This window comes from Callithrix jacchus, chromosome 15, assembly GCF_049354715.1.
Source record: "Callithrix jacchus isolate 240 chromosome 15, calJac240_pri, whole genome shotgun sequence".
Classification (NCBI taxonomy): domain Eukaryota; kingdom Metazoa; phylum Chordata; class Mammalia; order Primates; family Cebidae; genus Callithrix; species Callithrix jacchus.
In genome coordinates this window covers 68,650,858-68,673,453 of record NC_133516.1, presented here as the reverse complement: position 1 = coordinate 68,673,453, position 22,596 = coordinate 68,650,858, and the positions used below count along the sequence as shown (strand labels likewise).

At 39.7% G+C, this 22,596-nt stretch overlaps 1 protein-coding gene across 25 annotated transcripts in view; it reads right to left on the bottom strand.

Annotated features, from left to right (window-relative positions):
- ATG7 (autophagy related 7) overlaps nt 1-22,596 on the bottom strand; it is a 275,247-nt gene that overhangs the window by 105,929 nt on the left and 146,722 nt on the right. For 20 of the 25 annotated variants that reach the window (XM_035273644.3, XM_078351657.1, XM_078351646.1 and 17 more), the window contains one exon: nt 16,073-16,195. In XM_035273644.3, coding sequence (XP_035129535.1) covers nt 16,073-16,195 — 123 coding nt within the window. Of the gene's footprint in view, nt 1-16,072; nt 16,196-18,093; nt 18,183-22,596 lie in introns of all 25 variants that reach the window. The other 5 variants (XR_008476829.2, XR_013527506.1, XR_013527507.1 and 2 more) reach the window with 1 other exon arrangement.

Here is a 22,596-nt window from a genome sequence, read left to right as displayed (position 1 = left end):
AATTTACACTTCCACCAATAGTGTATAAGCATTCCTTTTTCTCCACAACCTTGCCAGCATCTGTTTTTTCACTTTTTCATAATAGGCATTCTGACTGGTGTGGGATGTATTTCATTGTGGTTTTGATTTGTATTTCTCTAGTGATTAGTGATGATGAGTTTTTAACATATGCTTTTTGGCCATCTGTATATCTTCTTTTGAAAAGTGTGTATTCATGTCCTTTGCTAACTTTTTAATGCAGTTGTTTTTTTCCTTGTAAATTTGTCTAAGTCCCTTGTAGATGCTGGATATTATACCTATCTCAGATGCATAGTTTGAGAAAACTTTCTCCCATTCTGTATATTATCTATTTACTCTGATAATTTCTTTTGCTGTGCAGAAGCTCTTTAGTTTAATTAGATCCCATTTGTCAATTTTTGCTTTTGTTGTGATTGCTTTTGGCATCATAATGAAATTTTTGAGTGTTCCTATGTCCAGAATGATAATGGCTAGGATGTCTGGATGTCTTCCAGCATTTTTTTTTCTCTTTTTCTTGCAGGGTGTTAATAGTTTAGGGTTTTACATTTAGGTGGTGTGATCCAGAAGAGGCATATTTTCTATGACCCAACAATTCTAGTATGAGGTAAATAACTTACAGTACACATTCTCAAGGAGGGCGATATCACCCCCAAAGGAGAAAAAATTGGTCTTTGGCAGGCAAAAGAATCTTTTGTCAGATAGGGCTGTGCTTTGGAGAACCACAAGTGATAGTATTTAGTGGCTCTCCAAAGTACAGCTCTATCTGCCAAAACCCTATTCTTTAGTATTAAATTCTAAAACGTTGGTATTAAATTGTCCCCCTAGAAGAAGTGATAATGAAAAAAGGTTGAGAAACACTGACCCAGAGAAATGCTACACATGAACCCCAGGAGATATATCCAGAGTGCTTCAACCAGCATGCTTTATTATAACCTGAAACTAGTAATGCTACAAAAGTCCAGCTACAGTAGAGGAGAAATTTCAGTCTATCCAGTTGTGAAAAACTATAAAGCGATGAAAACAAACAAACTTTATCTGCACACCACATGGGTAACCTTTACAATATTGAGCAAAAGAAGACACAAAAGAACCTATATAGTATAGCATAATTCCGTCTGAAAAATTCAAAGTCAGGCAAATAGAATTATATTGTTTAGGAATCCATATACCAGACTGAAGTTATACAGAAGAAGTTTACTGCTTCTAGTTACTAGTTACTTCTAGGGTTGTGGTCAGGAAGCAAAATATGAGATGGGTGAAGGGCATTAGGTATTTTTTTGACCTGGGTGTTTAAATCATACTTGTTCTCTATTTAAAACATTTTAAGCTTTTTTCTGCAAATGTTACAGCTCATTTGGAAATATTAAAATATAAAAGAAAAAAGCAGGGAGGAAACTGTCTTGATCTTTGTCATTTTAATTTTTCTACAGCATTATTTGGCTCAAGTTATTCCTCAACTCACAAGTAATAATACAAACCTCCTCAGCCAGGTGCAGTGACACAGGACTGTAATCCCAACACTTTGGAAGGCCGAGGCAGATGGATTGTTTGAACCCAGAAGTTCAAGACAAGCCTAGGCAATATGCAAAACCCTGTCTCTACTAAAAATACAAAAAATTAACCAGACATGGTGGCACATACCTGTGGCCCCAGCTACTCAGGTGGATGAGGTAGGAGGATCACTTGAGCTTGGAAATTTGAGGCTATAGTGAGCCAAGATTGTGCCACTGCACTCCAGCCTAGGCAACAAGGTGAGACCCTGTCTCAAAAAACAACAACGGAGAAAAGGAAACCACCTAAAATGTGCATGGTGCTTTCAGTTATAGAATCTCATTTGCCTCTCAGCTCTAGTAGTAAGGAGTAAGCCAGAATCAATTTTTCAAGGGAGATAATGACTTAAGTTAGAAAGACTAGTATGAGTACAAGGTGGATCCCCTAGGAAGTAAGAAAGGCTTTGCTAAACCAAAGATCATCAGAGCAGGCTGGAGGTGGGAGCATGCCCAACAGAGAATTGTGTAGGGTGGCACAGAGGGAGTACACAGGCACACATGGAGAAGAGGCTGTGTTCAGCTGTCCTTTTGAGGAATCAATTTCAAAACAGGCAAAAATATTCTGTTCTAAGTCATGATTTAATCAAGCACTTGCCATTGTTTTACACTGAAATTTCTGTACAGATTTTTTTTGGAAGATAATATTCCTACACTCTGACTGAAATCGAATAGTTGTTTTTCCTTTTGTTTTCTTGTACAATCGAGGTCTTGCTCTGTTGCCCAGGCTGGAATGCAGTGGTCTGATCTCCGCTCACTGCAACCTCCGTCTCCTGGGTTCAAGTAATTCTTTTGCCTCAGCCTCCCAAGTAGCTGAGACTACAGGCATATGCCATCGCGGCTGGCTAAATTTTGTATTTTTAGTAGAGATGGGATTTCAACATATTGGTTAGGCTGGTCTCTAACTCCTGACCTTCTGATCAGCCCACCTCAGCCTCCCAAAGTGCTGGGATTATAAGTATTACAGTGCCCAGCCTGAAATACTTTTAATAGGTTATTCTACAGTGAAACCACCTGTTGCCAATCACTTTGACACTCTAATAATATCCATTTAATACATATTACAATTTAAATGGCTGATTGTTTGAAGTTTAAGACATTTAGATTCAACAGCCTATGATATATATCCAGAAACATTTTTATGAAAAAAAATCTATGGTTTTCCATTTGGTTCGTTTGTATTCAGTTTACAGTAACTAATGTTTGTACGCACACACATACACACACACACACACAAATTGGGCTGGGTGCAGTGGCTCACACCTGTAATTCCAGCACTTTGGGAGGTTGAGGTGGGTGGATAACCTAAGGTCAGGAGTTCAAGACCAGCCTCACCAACATGGTGAAACCTGTATCTACTAAAAATATTAAAAATAAGCCAGATGTGGTGGTGGCCGCCTGTAGTCCCAGCTACTCAGGAGGCTGAGGCAGCAGAATTGCTTGAACCTGGGATGCGGAGGTTGCAGTGAGCCAAGATCGCACCATTGCACTCTAGCCTGGGCAACAGAGTGAGTCTCTCTCTCAAAATAATTAAAATAAAAAACAAAGGAGAAAGGGGAAGGGGGAAACAAAATACAGATAAACCAATATTTGGGCACAGAAATTTTATGGTTACCTATAAAAGGTTGATTCTGAACTGGTACTTTAAAACCTAATTCAGGCCAGGGGTGGTGACTCACACATGTAATCCCAGCACTTTGGGAGGCCAAGGCAGGGAGATCACAAGCTCAAGAGATCAAGACCATCCTGTCCAACATGGTGAAATCCCATCTTTACTAATAAACACAAAAATTAGCTGGGCATGGTGGCGAGTGCCTGTAGTCCCAGAGCTACTCGGGAAGCTGAGGCAGGAGAATTGCTTGAACCTGGGAGGCGGAGGGTGCAGTGAGCTGAGATGGTGCCACTGCACTCCAGCCTGGCAAGACTGCATCTCAAAAAAAAAAAAAAAGAAAAAATATCCAACTTTTTTTCCTTTTAAAAAAAAGTGTTGGGCAAAATTAAGTATGGCCTCTTTCAAAGAGGATTAAGGTAGGATAAACACAAATGCTTTAAAGCTAGCAGCAAATTAAAACAAAACAAAAATATTCCACAGTATTTACCTATTTGTAATTAGAAACTCAACAATTTGTCCTGCAACAAGATATAAATATTTCCAGTTGAACATTGAATGTTTTTCACCAGACAGCTGAATAAAAGCAAACGGGAGGTGGCTCTATGACCATAATCCCAGCACTCTGGGAGACCAAGGCAGGTGGATCACCTGAGGTCAGGAGTTCAAGACCAGTCTAACCAGCATGGTGAAACCCCATCTCTACTAAAAATACAAAAATTAGCTGAGTATGGTGCCTGTAAACCCAGCTACTTGGGAGGCTGAGGCAGAATTGCTTGAACCTGAGAAGCAGAGGTTGCAGTGAGCTGAGACTACACCACTGCACTCAGCCTGTGTGACAAGAATGAAACTCCATCTCAAAAAAAAAAAAAGGGAGCAACTCTTAATTTCCCTTTACAACTTAGGGAAGAGTAAAGGCCAGAAAGAAAGAAATTACCTGTTACCTACTCTTTTCCCAATGTAAGTAGAATTGGAATCACAAGTTCACCTGTGGGAACCTCATTCCCACAGATTTTATTATAAGCCAGTTTAAGGGTAAGAAAGTATAGTAATGCTGGCTGACCAGGTCCCAGGATGGTACAGTGAAATAAACCATGCTATCTGAGAAGCTGCTGCAAGGAAACAAGACAAAATGCAAAAACACTTTTGGAAATGGTTCAACATGCGAATAGAGATACGCTCTATAAAGCAGAATGCCTCTGCATCACCCTGTGCACATCTTCTCTGCTCCCAGCCTTATGAAGTATACTGTAAATCTCAAGATGTAGAAAAATCCTGAGCACAGCTAGAGTCTTAACAACCTCACCCATAAAATGGAGTAACAGCCATCTCATAAGATTGCTATGGGCATCAAAAGGGCAGGTACTAAAGTGCCCTGGAAATTACAGATAATGTAACTAACGTTAGTTGCTATACCTGTCTCGGTACTTTTCATCAGAGATCGTGGATGCAGTCATGCCACAGGCCCTTCTGGAATGCCTTGTTCTTTCCTGCACTTGAAGCTCAACCTTCAAGGCCCAACTCAAAGCCTAACTCTTGTCTTGAGTTCTTTCTAGCACCTGATGCTCCTGAAACCCTGCAGACCTTACTGAACTATGTGCACACCCACTGCCCTGCAGTCCTAATTACTTTTCTGTCCTACCTCCCCAACTAGACTATGTCAGCCTCCTAAAAGTCTGGCTTGTACCTCTTTGATTTCCACCCCACCATGAACTCAGCAAAGGGTTAAATATCTGTTGACAGAAATCATGATAAAACATCTACAATATTTAATTTTAAAAAACACACACCTTAGGATATTTCACATTCCCTTCCCTCCCTGCTCCCCCATAGCTGAGAAGCAAGATGGATCAAGACTAAAAGCTCAGAACTGAAAATCAATTTTACACTCTCAAAATATGGAAACTCCCCAAATTCAACACATAGCAGCTGTTATGTTTGCAAGTGAGAAGGTCAGCTGTCAAAATATAGCCCCTAGAATAGCGGTTTCAGGGCAAACTGCAAGAACACCTCCCAGGGAAGCCTCCACTGCTGATGCTAAGTGAAGTCAGTCTCAGCAGTGCCACAGGCCAGAGATTCTCCACTTCCTGATCCCCAAGAATTCCTTTAGTTTTCATTTTCTCTCTCACAGATTAGATCTTGAACTGCCCCTCACACCCCTGCAAAATACACTACTTTACCTTATTTTTTAAATAATTCAAAGGGATTCATAACTGCCAATCAGAGCTTCTGACCAGGTCAGGATAACAGTATGCCATTCCATTCTGAGATAACAGAGTTTCGTTTAAAAACAAACAAACAAACAAAAAGCTTCAATTTTTTCTTTTTCTTTTCTTTTCTTTTTTTTTTTTTTAAGACAGAGTCTCCCTCTGTCTCCCAGGCTGGAGTGCAGTGGCACAATCTTGGCTCACTGCAATCTCCGCCTCCCAGGTTCAAGTGTTCTTCCCACCTCAGCCTCCCAAGTAGCTGGGACAACAGTTACGAGCCACGACATCTGGCTAAAATCTTGACAGTTTAGTCAGTCAGTGTAATCTTTTCAAGTCCTAAAGGTTTTATTCCTGTTTGACTTTTCAAAATATTGAAAATAGCCTTCATAGTCCCATTCCTACTTCCTTAAAAGCCTCCAGCATTGGGGACCCTGGATGAAGGATGGGTGGGAACCACTGCTCAGGGCTGGATGGCTCTCAGGGCTGCCTCCATCAGCCCAGGATGCCCAGGTGACACTCAGAGAAGACGCTCACCTACAAGAGGCCTGCCTAGAGCAGCAGGACCTCAGGGACATGTTGCTCAATAGGGTAATTGTATCTCCTCATTAAGAGAGGGGTGTGAGGGTGTCAAAGGAATTAAAAAGATATGCTCAAGTGTGTATCACTTGGTAGGTATGACCAGTACAAAGTATTACTGGAGAAAACTGTAAATATAACATTACCAACTTGAGGAAAAAGCAAACAAGAGTTTAAAATCCTGTGAACTTCTGGAAAAAATCGGACACTTACTGGATTTTAGGTGATATAATGGAATTATTCTTCGTTGTTCTGTGATGATGATGATGATGATGATGATGATAGTACTCTGTTTACATCAGAGAATGTCTGCTCTTAGCAGATCATAAGAAAATTTAGGGTGAGGTGTCACTGTATATAAAACTTGCTTTCAAATGGTTTAACAAAAGAGAAAACGAGTAAGTTTGTATGTGAAGTGTGATAAGATGTGGAGGGAGTGCATGCATGTGTACGGAGAGATAAACCACGTGTGGCAAACTATCAATTGTTGGATCCAAGTGGGAGGTATGTGGGTATCCACTGTACATTACATTCAACTTTGATACATTTGGGAATTTTCAAGCTAAGAAATCTTGGCAGAAAAAAAATTGTGTGGTAAAGAGGGAAATTTAAAAAATTCAGACCCAGTTTGGGATTTGAATCCTCTAAACACCTGCTTAAACTTACAAAAATAGACAGCAAAGCGCTCTCATCTTCCCCTAACCACTTTATCAGCAATGCCTTCCATGGATAGAGCCAACTGTTGCTTTCTCTCTCCCTGCAGCAAGCACAGAAGGGAGGCATTTGGCTGGGAGGCCCCTTCCATCGCTCCCCCCAGCATTTACAGGCTACCCATAGTGTAAGAAAAGGTTAAAGGAGGTGCACAGAGACTAAGGCTTTGAAAACTGAGGCACAATAAAAATGTAAGAGATCCTTGTCATAATCTACAGAAAATGCACTCCCAAAAACAATGAACTAACATCCTATGACAGCCTGTCACAGACAGACAGACAATACTGCATGCAGAGAGAGCCAAAGAAAGGAGAGAGGGAGGAGAAACAAATACCCCAATTATGGGGCACTTTTTACCTTGCTTTTTAAACATCTGTATTGATAGATAATTCACACCCCATACAATTCCCCCATTTGAAGTATACAATTCAATGGTTTTAGTAAATTCACCACTGTGCAACCATCATCACTATCTAAGAGTAGAACATTTCACCACCTTGAAAGGAAATGCTTATTTGTAAGTAGGCACTGATTTTCCCCTAATCCCCCATCCCCACCTGCTGCCAACCATTAATCTACTTTCTGACAATATGGATTTTAAAACTCTGCACATGTCATATAAATGAGAGCTTACAATATGTGGCCTTTTGTGATTGGCTTCTTTCACTTAGCATAACGTTTTCAATGTTCATCCATACTACAGCATGTATCAGCATCTTACTATTGCTGAATGATACTCCAGTATTATTACTGTAATATCTGACATTTTATTCATCTATTCATCAGTTAATGAACATCTGCATTGTTTCCACTTTACTATTATGAATAATGGTGTTATAAACACTTGTGTACTTTTGTGTGTGTGTGTGTGTGTGTGTGCGCACATTTTCATTTCTCTTGGCTATGTTTACACACACACACACACACACACACACACACACATACACACACACACAATTTTTGGTGTTGCTCCTTACGGAACAGGGCTACCCTATTGGCAGGGTGTCCAGAGTAGCTTTGGCTACGTATCTAGGAGTACAATTCCTGGGTCACATGGTAATTCTGTGCTTAAATTTTCAAAGAAATTGCTCAACTGTTTTCCAAAGTGGCTGCACAATTTGACACTCCCACTAGTAGGTAGGAGGCTTCTAATTTCTTCACATCTTCATAAACACTTGATGTTGTCATTTTGATTACAGCCATCTTCCTGGGTATGAATGGCATCTCACAGTAGTTTCAATTTGCGTTTTGCCAATGGCTATTGATGTTGGACACCTTACCATTTGATTGTGGGACGTCAGTATATCTTCTTTGGGGAAATGTTTTAAATCTAATGCCCATTTTTAATTGAGTTCTATGTCTTTATATTATTGAATTGTAAGAGTTCCCTATATATTCTGGGTTTTGTTGTTGTTGTTTTTAGAGATGGGTTCTCACTATGCTGCGCAGGCTGGTCTCCAGCTCCTGGGCTCAAGTGATACACTCACCCCAGTCTCCCAGGCAGCTCGGATATAGGCATATGTCACCACACCCAGCTTAGAGCTCCCTATATATTCTAAGTACCAGACCGTTATCAGATATGATCTGCAAAATGATATTCTCTCATACTGTGACCTGCTTTTTCCTCTTCTTATGTCCTTGGAAGCACAAAGTTTAAAATTTTAATGTAGTACAATGTATCTAATTTTTCTTTTGTAAGGTGCTTTCTTAACATGGTAATTGTGAGGAGTGGGAATTATTAATCACATCCTATAAAATGGTGGAAATGAAGGTCAATGAAGTAAACAACCCAAGGTCTCCCACGACTGCTGTACACGGTCCTGCCTGACACGGCCCACAGAGTGGAACATGGCAGTCTTGGCTATGTGTGGGAGCTGGGAATGAACTCAGACCTTCTGACCAGGCCAGGATTCAGGCTACTCAAATACTTCATGAGTATTCTAATATAATATGGCTGATTTTTAAAGAAGCTCCCCTGATATTACACATTCGGCATTCCAAGGATGCTATTACTTAAAATAAGAGGGCTTTAAAACTCCTCTTTGGAAGCTGTACTGAAGGATAGCAAGTAGCACGTTTTGTGAACATACCCAATTACAGCTAGGGTGGGTTTGAGTTTATGCAGTCAAAAGTGGCACCAAGTCTGGTCAAGAGTAAGTTATTAGGGTGAATTATACCATTTTAGATTTATATGTACAGTGTCACACACCAATCAATACAAAGCGTGAGCAATGTTCTATTAAGGCTCAAAGTAGATGTACATCTCAAAATCTGCAAAAAGCTTCTAGCAATGGTAGTTAGATATGTTAAATACCAAAGACTATTTATAAAATGTATAAAAAGTAAGTACCTTGATATATTTTTAGACATTTTTACGTAAACATTAACCATCTTTTTCCTTTTTGGTTATATGTGCTATATTTGGATCAATATCACTAAATTACAGTTGAAAAACATTTCATTTTCTCTTGAAAGAAGACTTAAAAAAAAGAATTTCACATTGATTCAATCCTCTCATTTTAAGTGGGGAAGCATGCACAGAACACTGAAGGATTCACCCAAGGTCACTCATGAGAACTCTGGTAGAACCAGGACTACAATGTAAGAAGGACTAGATTTCCATGTTCTATTTCCTAACATTAGCTGCCTTTGCTTTGCTTTTAGCATTTATGATTTCCTCCCTTCTTTCTCCCTTAGACTTCTCCAAGCAGATTATACCATCCAAGAGTCTTTTCTGAAGGGTGGAAAACTCTGCCAGACTTCATTGTCTATTCTCCAATTGCATCTTTTCCTGATACCAATTTATCGAAACATCTCAAATTCATGTAGAGAACAGTAAATAAAAGGGGCACATTTTATAAAGTGGATTATAAGTGAGATAATGCCAGACTTTGTTTCAAAAACCAGGCTCTAGTTTCCAATCTAAGAAGTAAATGGCTTTCTGCCTGTTTCTGCCTTTCCTCCCTCACTCAGGAGAGAGGGCCAAGGCTATGTCTTGAGGGATTGCTTCATAAGGAAAAAATCAAGGCAGGACACAGTCCCAGGATGGCCAGCATGGGTTGGAAGTGAGCTGGCAGAAGGCTCTGGGAAGAGGAAACTGAATTCATGAGCAGGCGAGTTTAGTCCCCAGAGCAATTTCTCTCCATTGGAAACAGGTCTGAGTGCTGACACGGGGGTTTCCCACAACTTCTACTGGCCTCCAAAGGCGTATTTGTCATCAGAGGCTCTTGATGAAGCTGTACATAAATATCTGACTGTTGTTAAATGCAAAACAAAACAAAACAAAATATTCCACAGGAACCAAATCAAAACCAGCTGTGTGGGGAGAGGCCAAAATCTCAGTGTAAGTGCAAAAGCCCCAGCAGAAACACTTGTTAATTGTGTTATTTACTTTACTGAATAAATTGCTGTGCCAATGACATCATATCACATGACTATAATGTTTTTCACAGACTTTTTGGCTTTGAGAGAAATGGGCATTTTCTAGAATTCTGAGTTCTACAGTGAATGAATCACAATATACATTTTAATTCATAATCACATCAGCTCAGCCCTGTTCATTTCTGCTGGTCTGTTTATGATTTTATAGCCTACGTTATGGTTGTTGCTGAACTTTCTTTTTAGATGATCATTAATCCCAAATCTGCAGAAAGGAAGTTCTGCTCAGCACAACCCTGACAAAATGCAAATTATATTAATGGTACACTGTAATTGCAACCCTGAAATGATAAGTGCATGGTACAACATCAAATACTGATAATATGGTCAAGGCAAGGAAGTAAAACAGTCTAAAATTGATCCTGAAATCATGGAATGCACAAACTTTCATGAACAGGAATGAAGTATTTCAGGGAAGTTGGGCAAAGGGACTTGGGAACTTGAATTTCTCAAGGATATACCAATATAGCTTGTTATCTCTCTCTTATAAATTAGTCTTTTATCTCTAGATTCATTTAGAAAATATTTTGGCATTTCTCATAGTATGATGCTGAACCCATAGTTGGAACAAATAACAGAAAATGAAATACTGCATGTTCTCACTCATAGGCGGGTGTTGAACAATGAGAACACATGGACGCAGGGAGGGTAGCACTACATACTGGGGTCTGTTGGGGGGAATAGGGGAAGGACAGCGGGGGGTGGGGAGTTGGGGAGAGATAGCATGGGGAGAAATGCCAGATATAGGTGAAGGGGAGGATGGCAGCAAATCACACTGCCATGTGTGTACCTATGCAACTATCTTGCATGTTCTTCACATGTACCCCAAAACCTAAAATGCAATTAAAAAATTACAAAAAAAATAAATACATGTGAACTGACACTTATTTTACTCACAGGATGAGAAATAACTCTAAGAAGGTAAGTCACAGCAAATTTTATGCAACATGGCTAAGGTGTTTGATTTAGACTGAGCCTTTCTTCAACAAATGCAATATTTTTTTTTTTAAATAAAAGACAGGTTCTTGCTCTGTTGCCCAGGCTGGAGTACAGTGGCACAACCATAGCTCACTGTCTGCCACAAACTCCTTGGCTCAAGTGATCCTCCTGCCTCAGCCTTACAAGTAGCTGGTGTGCACCATACCTGTCTAATTTTTAATTTTTTAAAAATAGAGACAGAGGCTCACCATCTTGCCCAGGCTGGTCTTAAACTCCTGGACCCAAGTAATCCTCCCAACTCAGCCTCCCAAAGTGCTGGGATTACAGGTGTAAGCCACTGTGCTCATCCCAAATGCAGCAACTTAAAAGATACTTGTGAGAACCACAACAGTTCCATGACTTGGACATTCCATGGTTCATCAACTTGAAGGCCATTTCCTTGGGTTCCAAGTAAGATAAATAAAGATCTAGGAGGAATAGGAAGTCAGGATCGACCTCCAAGTATCCAAAGCCATTCTCAGTAAAGGTGTTGGAAGTAAAGGTCAGAACTTGATGCAAAATGCTCTAATTCACAAGGCAACATTTTAAGAGGGGAGAAAGTGAGTGGGGCCTTTCTTCCATGGAAACTCCTAATCCCCCATGAGCAGAATGTAACTATAATTTGGCAACCAAATGAGTCACAGACAAAGAATATGGGTATATGTCCAAGTCCCCTTCTTTTGTATTTCAATAGTTTCTGGGGTACAGGTAATTTTTGGTTACATGGTGAAGTTCTTTAATGGTGATTTCTGAGATTTTAGTTCACCTGTCATCTGAGCAGGGTACATGGCACCCAGCATATTGTCTTTTATCCTTCACCCCCCTGCCAAGTTTCTCCCTCAAGTCCCCAAAGTCCATTACATCACTCTTATGCAAGATCCCTTCTTCATAAAATATAACATTAGCAAAGGCAAATGGCATTTACGTGGTATTTAAATTTTTTAATCTATAACTTGAGACAAAATTAATCTACCACACACATTTCTCATTTAAAAAAAATGTATTGCATCCTAGCTCTCCAGCTTCTCCTCACTGTGCTAAATGGAATAGGATAAATCTCTTTGTCTAGCTAAAACAATTTACCAGTGCTATGCTTTTTCTCCAAGCTCCATCTCCCTCCCATCCTCAGTGCCAACCAGCCATTTTCACTCACTTATCCCATTACCTCAAAGTCATCACTACCTAAAACAAACTCATTTTTGTAAGCCTGGTTCCCAGTCTCCACTCTGCACCCTGTCCTCCGATAAAAACCTACATAGTAATTTGCCTGCTAATCTCAACAGCAGAATGATTACACCAGTAACCTAGTTTAAAATCATTGCAATCATTTTCAAATATATGATGGACAGGAGATGAGTGCAAAAAATTGGGCCGCATTAGTCAATCTCACTAAATCTAGATGATTCTATTTGGATATAGCTTCCAATCCATTACTAATTATATGTCCCTTTCTATTAATATAAAGCAATCTGTAGTCTCTAGTAGGATCAGTTTTGCTGCATTCCTCCTTCATGAAGGGGCTATATTTGGCGAGACAGACCACAGGTGCAAAGAATATGAAAATCTTTAATAGCATTGAAATGTTTTTCTTTAAATAAAAAACAATTACATACCTTGCTACAACATGGATAAACCTTAAAAACAACATGCTAAATAAAAGATTCCAGACACAAAAGACCTTAAGTGATATGTCCAGAATAGAAAAATTCATACAGACAGACAGAAAGATTAGTGCTTGTTAGGGGCTGGAAAGAGGAGAAAATGGGAAGTCCATTAAATTCAGAGTTTGTTTTGGGCAGGGGGATAAAAATTTTCTCAACTGAGAGAGTGGTAATTTTAGTATATTCTGTGAACATACTAAAAAACATTGAACTGCACACTTCAAAAGGTGTGTGTGTGTGTGTGTGTGTGTGTGTGTGTGTGTTTTGTCCCCACCCCCACTCCCACTGTTGTCACCAAGGCTGGAATGCAATGGCACAATCTAGCTCACTACAGCCCCCTCCTCCCAGATTCAAGAAATTCTCCTGCCTCAGTCTCCCGAGTAGCTGGGATTATAGGCACCTGCCACCACACCTGGCTCATTTTCGTATATTTAGTAGAGATGAGGTTTCACCATGTTGGCCAGGCTGGTCTTGAACTCCTGACCTCTGGTGATCCACCCACCTCAGCCTCCCAAAGTGCTGGGGTTACAGGAGTGAGCCACCGTGCCTGTACAAAATGATGTTTTATGGTATGTGAATTATAACTCAATAAAGCTGTTATTAAAAAAAACATTATGTTGACTTCAGGAAACTGGCTCCAAGTACATCACACTACTCATGATTTTGAGTAATACTAAAGATTTGGCCTTAGAGGCCTTTATTCAGTCTAGAACGCCTTAGGCTTCTTGCCTTTCCCTTTTCTACTCTTCCTCCACAAAAATCCAACTTTTGTTTTTAAAAACAGTCTACTCATTTTTTGAAAACCAGGTGAATATTTAATCTCTTCCTGTGAAGCTTTTCTTGACATCCCTATTCCCCTAGGCAGAAGTAACTGTTCTCTCAGCACTTAATACACAGATGACTAAAACATTTTTTATTGTATTAGAGCTCACTAAATAGTGAGCTTCTCAGCTTCTCACACTAGACTATGAGCCCATGAGGGTCAGTATCTCATTAACTTCTCTATTCAGTTATTAGCACAGGGCTTAGTATCATATTTTCCAAAAGATGTTCAAAAAGAAAACTCAGGCTTGTGGATGAAACCATGCCCCCTTCTGCTCCACCATCTATTCAGTCACTATTGCTCTTAAACTTCCTCTTCTAAGTCTTCGAAAAAGCCATTAAAGTTTGACCAACTAAAATGTAAGATACGCAAGGTTAAATCTAGACATCTGCCCACTATTCTAGCATCTGCTCTGTTTTAAAGAGCGAAAAATTGGGTCAATTTCAAGTTGAAATTCTTCTAGCTAACAGAAACATGTAAATTACTTCTAGCTGGGTGGCAAAACTTCCTTAGCCATCTCATCAAATGATTCCATGTTTGCAAACATCTATGTTACTTCTTCCATACCATCAGGCAGTATAGCACTGCTTAAAAGACAATATAGCAGACAATAAACACTATGTTCTGAACCCTGCCTGGGAACCCAATCACAATTCAGTGGAAAAATATCTCAAAGTCTCTCAAAAAGCAGCAGAGATGCCATTCATCTCCTGAAATTTGAGATACACTCTCTGTGGCTCTAACTATTGGCCATGCAGTGACCCTGAGATCGCACCACTCCAGCCTGGGCCACGACAGAGAAAACACACACACACCCCTTTTTAAAGTGTGCAGTTCAATGGTTTTTAGTATATTCACAGAGTTGTGCAACTATTACCACTCTCTCAGTTTAGAAAATTTTCAATCCGCACCCAAAACAAACTCTGAATCTATTATAATGGTTCCCCCCCCATATCTGTTTAATGCCCAGGGGACACCAAAACAAGTTCCTTAAGTTCTAAGTCCAGCACTAGAGAGGTACTAGCTTGCCTCCCTGGTGTACTTGAAAATCTCACAATCTGCTCAAAGCTCCCAGGGGTTTGACTTTGGTATTTCCAAATGGTTTTCCTATACTCAGTGCTAGCTTCACTCTCCAAACAACAGGCCTTTCACCACTGGCTGGTCCAGTATTGGGCCTGGCCATCTATTCATCGAAAACTTGGGCCTCCCCCAGTGGTGAGGATATGCAACCTATGGAGGAGTTTATAGATCTATGTAACCATGAAGTTATTTAACCCGATGGTTGGGGGAGTTTTGCTACCTAACTAGAAATAATTTACATGTTTCTCCTTAGTTGGTGACAAGAATTGCAACTTGAATAGAACTAATGGCAAGTGCATTACCCTGGCAGGACACAGGAAGTCAAAGCTACATTTCTCCTCACAGCTTCTTCACCCAGGTAACTAAGAAGAAAAGATGTTGATTTACTCTCACTCATCAATTCTGAGGAATTGCATATTTTGCCAAGTGATCCAAATAGCTCTACCACCATAAACAGTATTCCTTCTTTCTAAGAACAGTGAGCACTTAGTAAAAAAAAGTGATAATTTCTTTTCTCTTTTTTCCCTCCCAAACAGAGTTGTGCACTGTCACCTGGGCTGAAGTGCAGTGGCACAATCTCGGCTTACTGCAACCTCCACCTCCTGGGTTCAAGCGATTGAACTGCCTTAGCCTCCAAGTAGCTGGAATTACAGGCACCCACCACCATAGCCAGGTAACTTTTTTTTTTTTTTGGTAGAGACAGGGCTTCACTATCACAAGGTCAGGCTGGTCTCAAACTCCTGATTTTGTGATCCACCCGCCTTGGCCTCCCAAAGTGCTGGGATTACAGGCGTGAGCCACTGTGCCCAGCTGATAATTTATTTCTTAAACTCAGCCTCAAAAAAAAAAAAATAATAATGCGATGACCCAGAAATTAAGATCTATAAAATATGTTAGCGGAGAAACAAAGCAAAGCTCTCTTGGGTTGTGTTGGGGAAGCCATTTCATGGTGGGCTTCAGGGTCTAAGAAGACTGATCAAATCATGAAAAATAAGCCAGGCACGTTCTTTCTGAAGAACATGGCCAGAGTCCAATACTGTCTTTCTAAGGTACATAGCTGGAGTCAAATGTTTTCACCAACTTACATTTTGATATATGGACAGACATTAAAGCCAACTCTCTCCAATGACTATACACATGCAGATCTTCAGTAAGGACAAGAGGTACCTGGAAATCTACAACCATTACTTCCTTGATCACAGCGATTCTGTGCATTAGGCACCAAATGGACAGCAACCTACACACATCAGTATCCAGCACTTGCTGAAGGTTATTTGTCCTCTGGTAACTAGCACATTTACTCAGTAATATTTGCTTTAAGTCACAAAAATTAAAATTAATTGCTTTCTCCTTTTCCATATGCTGAATATCGAATAGTTTTAAGCATGTTAGTCTTCACTAATTAAAGTTTGTTTTGTTCTTACCTCGGCAGCTTGGGTCTCTTGATGCAGTAATGTAAGACCAGTCAAGTCTTCTAAGAAGGAATGTGAAGAATTAAACACCTTGGCTAGGAAATTAAATCCTTCTTGTTCATAGTGATCAAGAACCTGTAAAACATTTTTAATAAATATATTAAATATAAAACATTATATATTTTTAAAAAGGAGGCTCCAGACTTAAAATGCAAATTAAAAGACTCTCAGTTCTAACAAACTCTTGTCAAAAATAAAACTAAAATGAAAATTAAATATGGGGATAATAATGCAATCTAGCTGACAAAAAACTAGGAGAACTTAGTATTTATCAAATCATTTCCCTTCTTGGAATGACATTATTTTCCAGTTTGAGCACCAATTTTTTCTCAAAGTAAGTTTCATGCAAAGCACTAGAAATTCTAGAAGGGTTAGGATTAGTTAGTGGCTCTAAAGTTCACTAATTAGAAAAGAAAAGGTGAGAGAAAAGCCACAAAAATAAATTTAAAAGGATAAATAGGAAGAGAGAGACAAAAGAATTTTGTCAAAATGTGGCATAACAGCTAGCCAAATGTATGTTTTAAAAATAATTTTAAAATGGAAAAGTAAATTTCAATAGGTACTTCACAAAAGAGGATATCCAATGGGCCAATAAACATGAAAATGTGCTCAATGCATGAGTGGTTCAGAGATACAAAGAGTGAGGCCGGGCACAGTAGCTCACGCCTGTAATTCCAGCACTTTAGGAGGCCAAGGCGGGTAGATCACGAGGTCAGGAGATCAAGACCATCCTGGCCAACATGGTGAAACCCCATCTCTACTAAAAATACAAAAATTAGCTGGGTGTGGTGGCATGTACCTGTAATCCCAGCTACTCAGGAAGCTGAGGCAGGAGAATCACTTGAACCCAGGAAGTGGAGATTGCAGTGAGCTGAGATCCCACCACTGCACTCCAGCCTGGGTGACAGAGAGAGATACCATCTCCAAAAACAACAACAATGAGATATGAAAAGTGAAAGCACAATGAAATACTACTTTGTGCCTATCAAAAAGACTAAAATGAAAAAGAAAATACCAAGTGCTGACAAAGATGTGGAACAATCAGGACTCTCACGGAAGTGCAAAATTGTCACGTTAGAAGTTAAATATATATATATATATGCCCTATGATACAGCAATTGTACTCTATGTTTATATACACCCAACAAAAATGTGTACACATGTGCACCAGAACACACAAACAAAAGTTTCCATAACAGTGCTATTCATGATAGCCCAAAACTAGAAACACTGAGGTGACCAACAGTAGAATGAACAAATGGATTGTGGTATAGTCATGCAATGAATATCAGTGAGAACAAACGTCCTTTGTTTGTTACACAGAAGAATGTTACACAGAAGAAGGTAGAAGCAGTATGTATAATTACAATTATATAAAATTAAAATGAAACAGGCAACATGAATCTGTGGTGTTAGAAGTAAAGATAGTGGCTACCCCTGGAGAGACTGTAAGGGGCACAAAGGACATTCCAAGGTGCTGGTAATAATTTGGTTATTTACCTAAGTATTGGTTACATAAGGTGTACTTTTTGAGAATTCATTAAGTTGAACGCTTAAGATTTGTGTGTCTTTTTAGATATGTAATCCTTCAATAAAAAGTTAAAAAATAAAAGGCCTGTACACTTGGGAGGAGAACAATATGAGAACAGTAAAGTGTTCTTAGAAACAAATAATGAGTATAACATTTAGGAATTCAGTGATCACGGGAACTATGAACTGTAGAATGCTGAAGCAAAATGTCTCAGAAATTCAGAACTCACAAGAAATAAAGAGTTGAATGTTTTAAAAAGAGCAGACACTAAAGACACATCTAAGAAATCAATGATGCATAAACAGACTGGAACAGTAATAATACAAGATATAGATAGAATTTTTCTCTTTTCAGAAGATGAAAATGCAGACACCCTTTAATCCAGCAATTCTACTTCCAAGACTTCATACCAATAAAGTTGTATATGGGCACAAAGACTTACATTGTAAGGATGCTCACTGAAACACTGTTTGGGCCAGGCTCGTGGCTCACGCCTATAGGATTACTTGAGCTTAGGAGTTCAAGACCAACCTGGGAAACAGAGTGAGACCTCATCACCACAAAAAAATTAAGAAATCAGCCAGGTGAGGTGGAGTGCACCTGTAATCCCAGCTACTTGGGAGGCTAAAAGGGGAGGATCATCTGAACCCAGGAAGTTGAGGATGCAGTCAGTTATAATTAGGTCACTGCACTCCATCCTGGGTGATAGTCTAAAAAAAAAATGGCATATTTTTTACACTAAAAGAATAGTACTAATATAAATTGTTTCTATAGTACTAATATAAATTGGTTTCCAAAACATAGAAATGTATTTAAAAAGCAGTATCCAGACTGTGTATAGATAGTATTTGTGTTCAGGCCAGGTGCGGTGGCTCAAGCCTATAGTCCCAGCACTTTGGGAGGCCAAGGCGGGTGGATCACGAGGTCAGCAGATCGAGACCATCGTGGTCAACATGGTGAAACCCCGTCTCTACTAAAAACTACAAAAAATTAGCTGGGCACGGTGGCGTGTGCCTGTAATCCCAGCTAATCAGGAGGCTGAGGCAGGAGAATTGCCTGAACCCAGGGGGCAGAGGTTGCGGTGAGCCGAGATCGCACCATTGCACTCCAGCCTGGGTAACAAGAGCGAAACTCCATCTCAAAAAAAAAAAAAGTATTTGTGTTCAAATAAAGTGGAAGGAGGACACAGGAAGAGAAGAAATGCATGGATGTACATACTTGTTTATGCATGTATCATCTATGGAAGAATACATCTCTGTCAGAATGTATACACACAAACTGGCATCAATCTAACAGTAGCCTCTGTAGATTATTTTATACTACTTCAATTTTTAAAACCATGTGCATGTGTTACTTATTTAATATTAAAATTAAATATGCAATATTGACTAAAATAAGGTTAATATTTAATAAAATTAGTTAATATTTATTAAAACTAAACAAATTATTTAATTGCCACCGATAAGAAATATACCATAATTTAATCAGCTCTCTGTTAAAGGGTAGTGCTTTCTAACTTTTGTTACTGCAAACAGTGTTGTTTTTCTTTTTTTTTGAGACAGAGTCACACTTTGTCACCCAGGCTGGAGTGCAGTGGCACAATCACAGCTTACTGCAGCTTCAACCTTCTGGTCAGGTGATCCTCCCAAACTGATCACCTTTATTTAATATTAATAAAAAACATTTATTAAAATGAAATATTTCTCAAAACCAAACGTTATTTAACATTAAACAATTTTAAATACTAATATAAAAATATTAAACTCTTAATTTAGTTGGTTTGTGTTTTTGTTTAGTGCTGAAGCAGAACTCTAAAGCACTGATGAAGAGGTTGGCACCGGAAAGGCAGGGCGGCTCTCCCCCAGACAAAGGAATGAGGACAGAGGAATGAATAAAACTACAACAGTGAAAACTGAAGAGGGGTAGTGGGGACAGGAGAGCTCTAGAGTCTAGATAGGGCCGGCAGGAAGTCCTGTGTGAACCGAGAAGGTCTGTGCTATGGGGCTTGAGAAGAGTAGCAACCTTGAGGCCTAGCTGTTCAGGGACAGCTGTGCAGGGAATGGAAGAGAAGCTGACTGGCACATTTAAACAATGTGGAGCAATCGGATGCCTCTGCTCAGGACAGAAAATAAAAATTTTGGGAGAAAAGAAATTAAGAACTCATCTAACCTAAGGGGCTGGCAGAATAAGGATGAAAAGGTTAAGGTCAGAGAAATTGAGGGGCTGGTTAGCAACACTGAAGGGACTGGGAATGGGTCCTGGCTGGTAAGAAAAGACCTGCAGGCTCATGGGATCGGAGCACGTCCTGGAGAGCTAGGGGAGTGGAGGACCATTATGCAAGTTGAGTCAAGCCCAGGCTGATTAGCCATGGGAAAGTAATTTGACAACCTAATGCCTGGGGAAAAAGGCATTTAATAAATAACTCAATTACTAATAACAAGATTCCTTATAAACCAGAACATTATGTCAGGAAAAAAATGTGCATTGAAATATTTTTTTTGAAATGGTAAGTACTATGTGTTTAGTGATCACTTTTTAAAAAAATTGAAAGTTGTGGCAACCCTGCATTGAGCAAAGGAATTAATACCATTTTTCTAACAGCATGTGCTCACTTTGTGTCTGTGTCATATTTTGTTCATTCTCACAATATTTCAAACTTTTTTTTCATTATTTTATCTGTGGTGATCAGCGATTTCCAGTGTTACTATTATAATTGTTTTGTGGCACCACAAACTGCACCTATATAAGATGGTGATCTGAGTAGATAAATGTTGTATGTGTTCTGACCGATTCACCAACTGACCATTCTTCCATCTTTCTCCCTCTCCTTGGGCCTCCTTATTTCCTGAGACACAACAGTATTGAAAGTAGGCCAATTACAATGGCCTCAAAGTGTTTAAGTGAAAGGAAGAGTCATATATCTCTCACTTTAAATCAAGAGCTAGAAATGGGCCAGGCACATTGGCTCATGCCTGTAATCCCAGCACTTTGGGAGTCCAAGATCGGTGGATTGCTTGAGGTCAGAAGTTCAAGACCAGCCTGGACAACATAGTGAAACCCCATCTCTAGTAAATATACAAAAATTAGCTGGGTGTGGTGGCAGACACCTGTAGTCCCAGCTACTTGAGAGGCTGAGGCAGGAGAATTGCTAAACCTGGAAAGTGGAGGTTGCAGTGAGCTGAGATTGCACCACTGCACTCCAGCCTGGGCAACAGAGTGAGACTGTCTAAAAAAAAAAAAAAAAGCTGGAAATGATTAAGCTTAGTGAGGAAGGCAGGTCAAAAGCTGGACCTCTTACACCCAACAGCCAAGTTGTTAATGCAAAGGAAAAGTTCAAGAAGGAAATTAGAAGTGCCATGCCAATAAACACACTAAGAAAACAAAGTATAAGAGCCATATTGCTGATAGGAGAAAGTTTTAGTGGTCTAGAAGATCATACCAGCCACAATATCCCCGAAAGCCAAAGCCTAATCCAGAATAAAGCTCAAAATCTCTTTACTTCTACGAAGGCTGAGAGAGGTAAGGAGGCTACAGAAGTACAGTTGGAAGCCAGCACAAGTTGGTGAGGTTTAAGGAAAGAAGCTGTCTCTGTAACATAAAAGTGAGAGGCCTCACACCTGTAATCTTAGGACTTTGGGAGGCCGAGGTGGGCAGATCAGGAGGTCAGGAGTTCGAGACCAGCCTGACCAACATGGTGAAACCCCATCTCTACTAAAAATACAAACATTAGCCTGGAGTGGTGGTGCATGCCTGTAATCCCAGCTACTCAGGAGGCTGAGGCAGGAGAATCTCTTGAACCTGGGAGGTGGAGGTTGAAGTGAGCTGAGATTGTGCCACTGTGCTGTAGGCTGGGCCACGGAGCGAGACTCCATTTCAAAAAAAAGGTGAGGTGATGCAGCAAGTACTGATGTAGAAGCTGCAGCACGTTATTATAAGATCTAGGTCAGAAAATTGAGAAATGTGGCTAAACAACAGATTTTTAATGTAAATGAAACTGCCTTCTAGTAGAAGAAGATGCCACCTAGGACTTTCATATCTACAGAAGAGAAGTCAATGCCTGGCTTTAAATCTTAAAAAAAATAGGCTGACTCTCTTGGTAGAGGCCAAAGCAGCTGGCGACTTTAAGTTGAAGCCAATGTTTGCTGACCATTCAAAAATCCTAGAGCCCTTAAAAATTATTCTAAATCTTCTGTGCCTGTGCTCTATAACTGAAACAAAACCTGGATAACAGCACATCTGTTTACAACATGGTTTACTGAGTATTTTAAGCCCACTGTTGAGACCTACTGCTCAGAGAAAAAAGAAAAAAAAAGGTTTCCTTTCAAAATATAACTGCTCACTGCCAATGTACCTGGTCACTCAGGAGCTCTGATAGAGATGCACAAAGAGATGAATGTTGTTTTCATGCCTGCTAAGATAATATCCATTATGCTGCCCATGAGCCAAGGAGCAATTTAGACTTTCAAGTCTTGTTATTTAAAAAATACATTTAATAAGGCAATAGGCTGCCATACATGGTGATTTCTCTGATGGATCTGAGTTAAGTAAATTGAAAAATTTCTGGAAAGGATTCACCATTCAAGATACTAGCAGGAACACTCATGATTCATGGGAGATCAAAATAGCAACATCAAAAGGAGTTTGAAAGAAGTTGATTCCAACCCTCATGGATGACTTTGAGGGGTTCAAGAGGAAGTCAGTGCAGATGTGGTGAAAATAGCAAGAGAAGTGGAAGTGGAGTCTGACAATGTGACTGAGTTGCTGCAATCTCAGGATCAAACTCGAACAGATGAGGAACTGATTCTTAGAGGGAAGCAAAGAGTGGTTTTTTAAGATGGAATCTACTCCTGATGAAGACGCTGTGAACACTGTTGAAATGACAACTAAGTATTTACAACATCATGTTGATTAAAAGGCAGCAGGGTTTGAAAGGACGACTCCAATT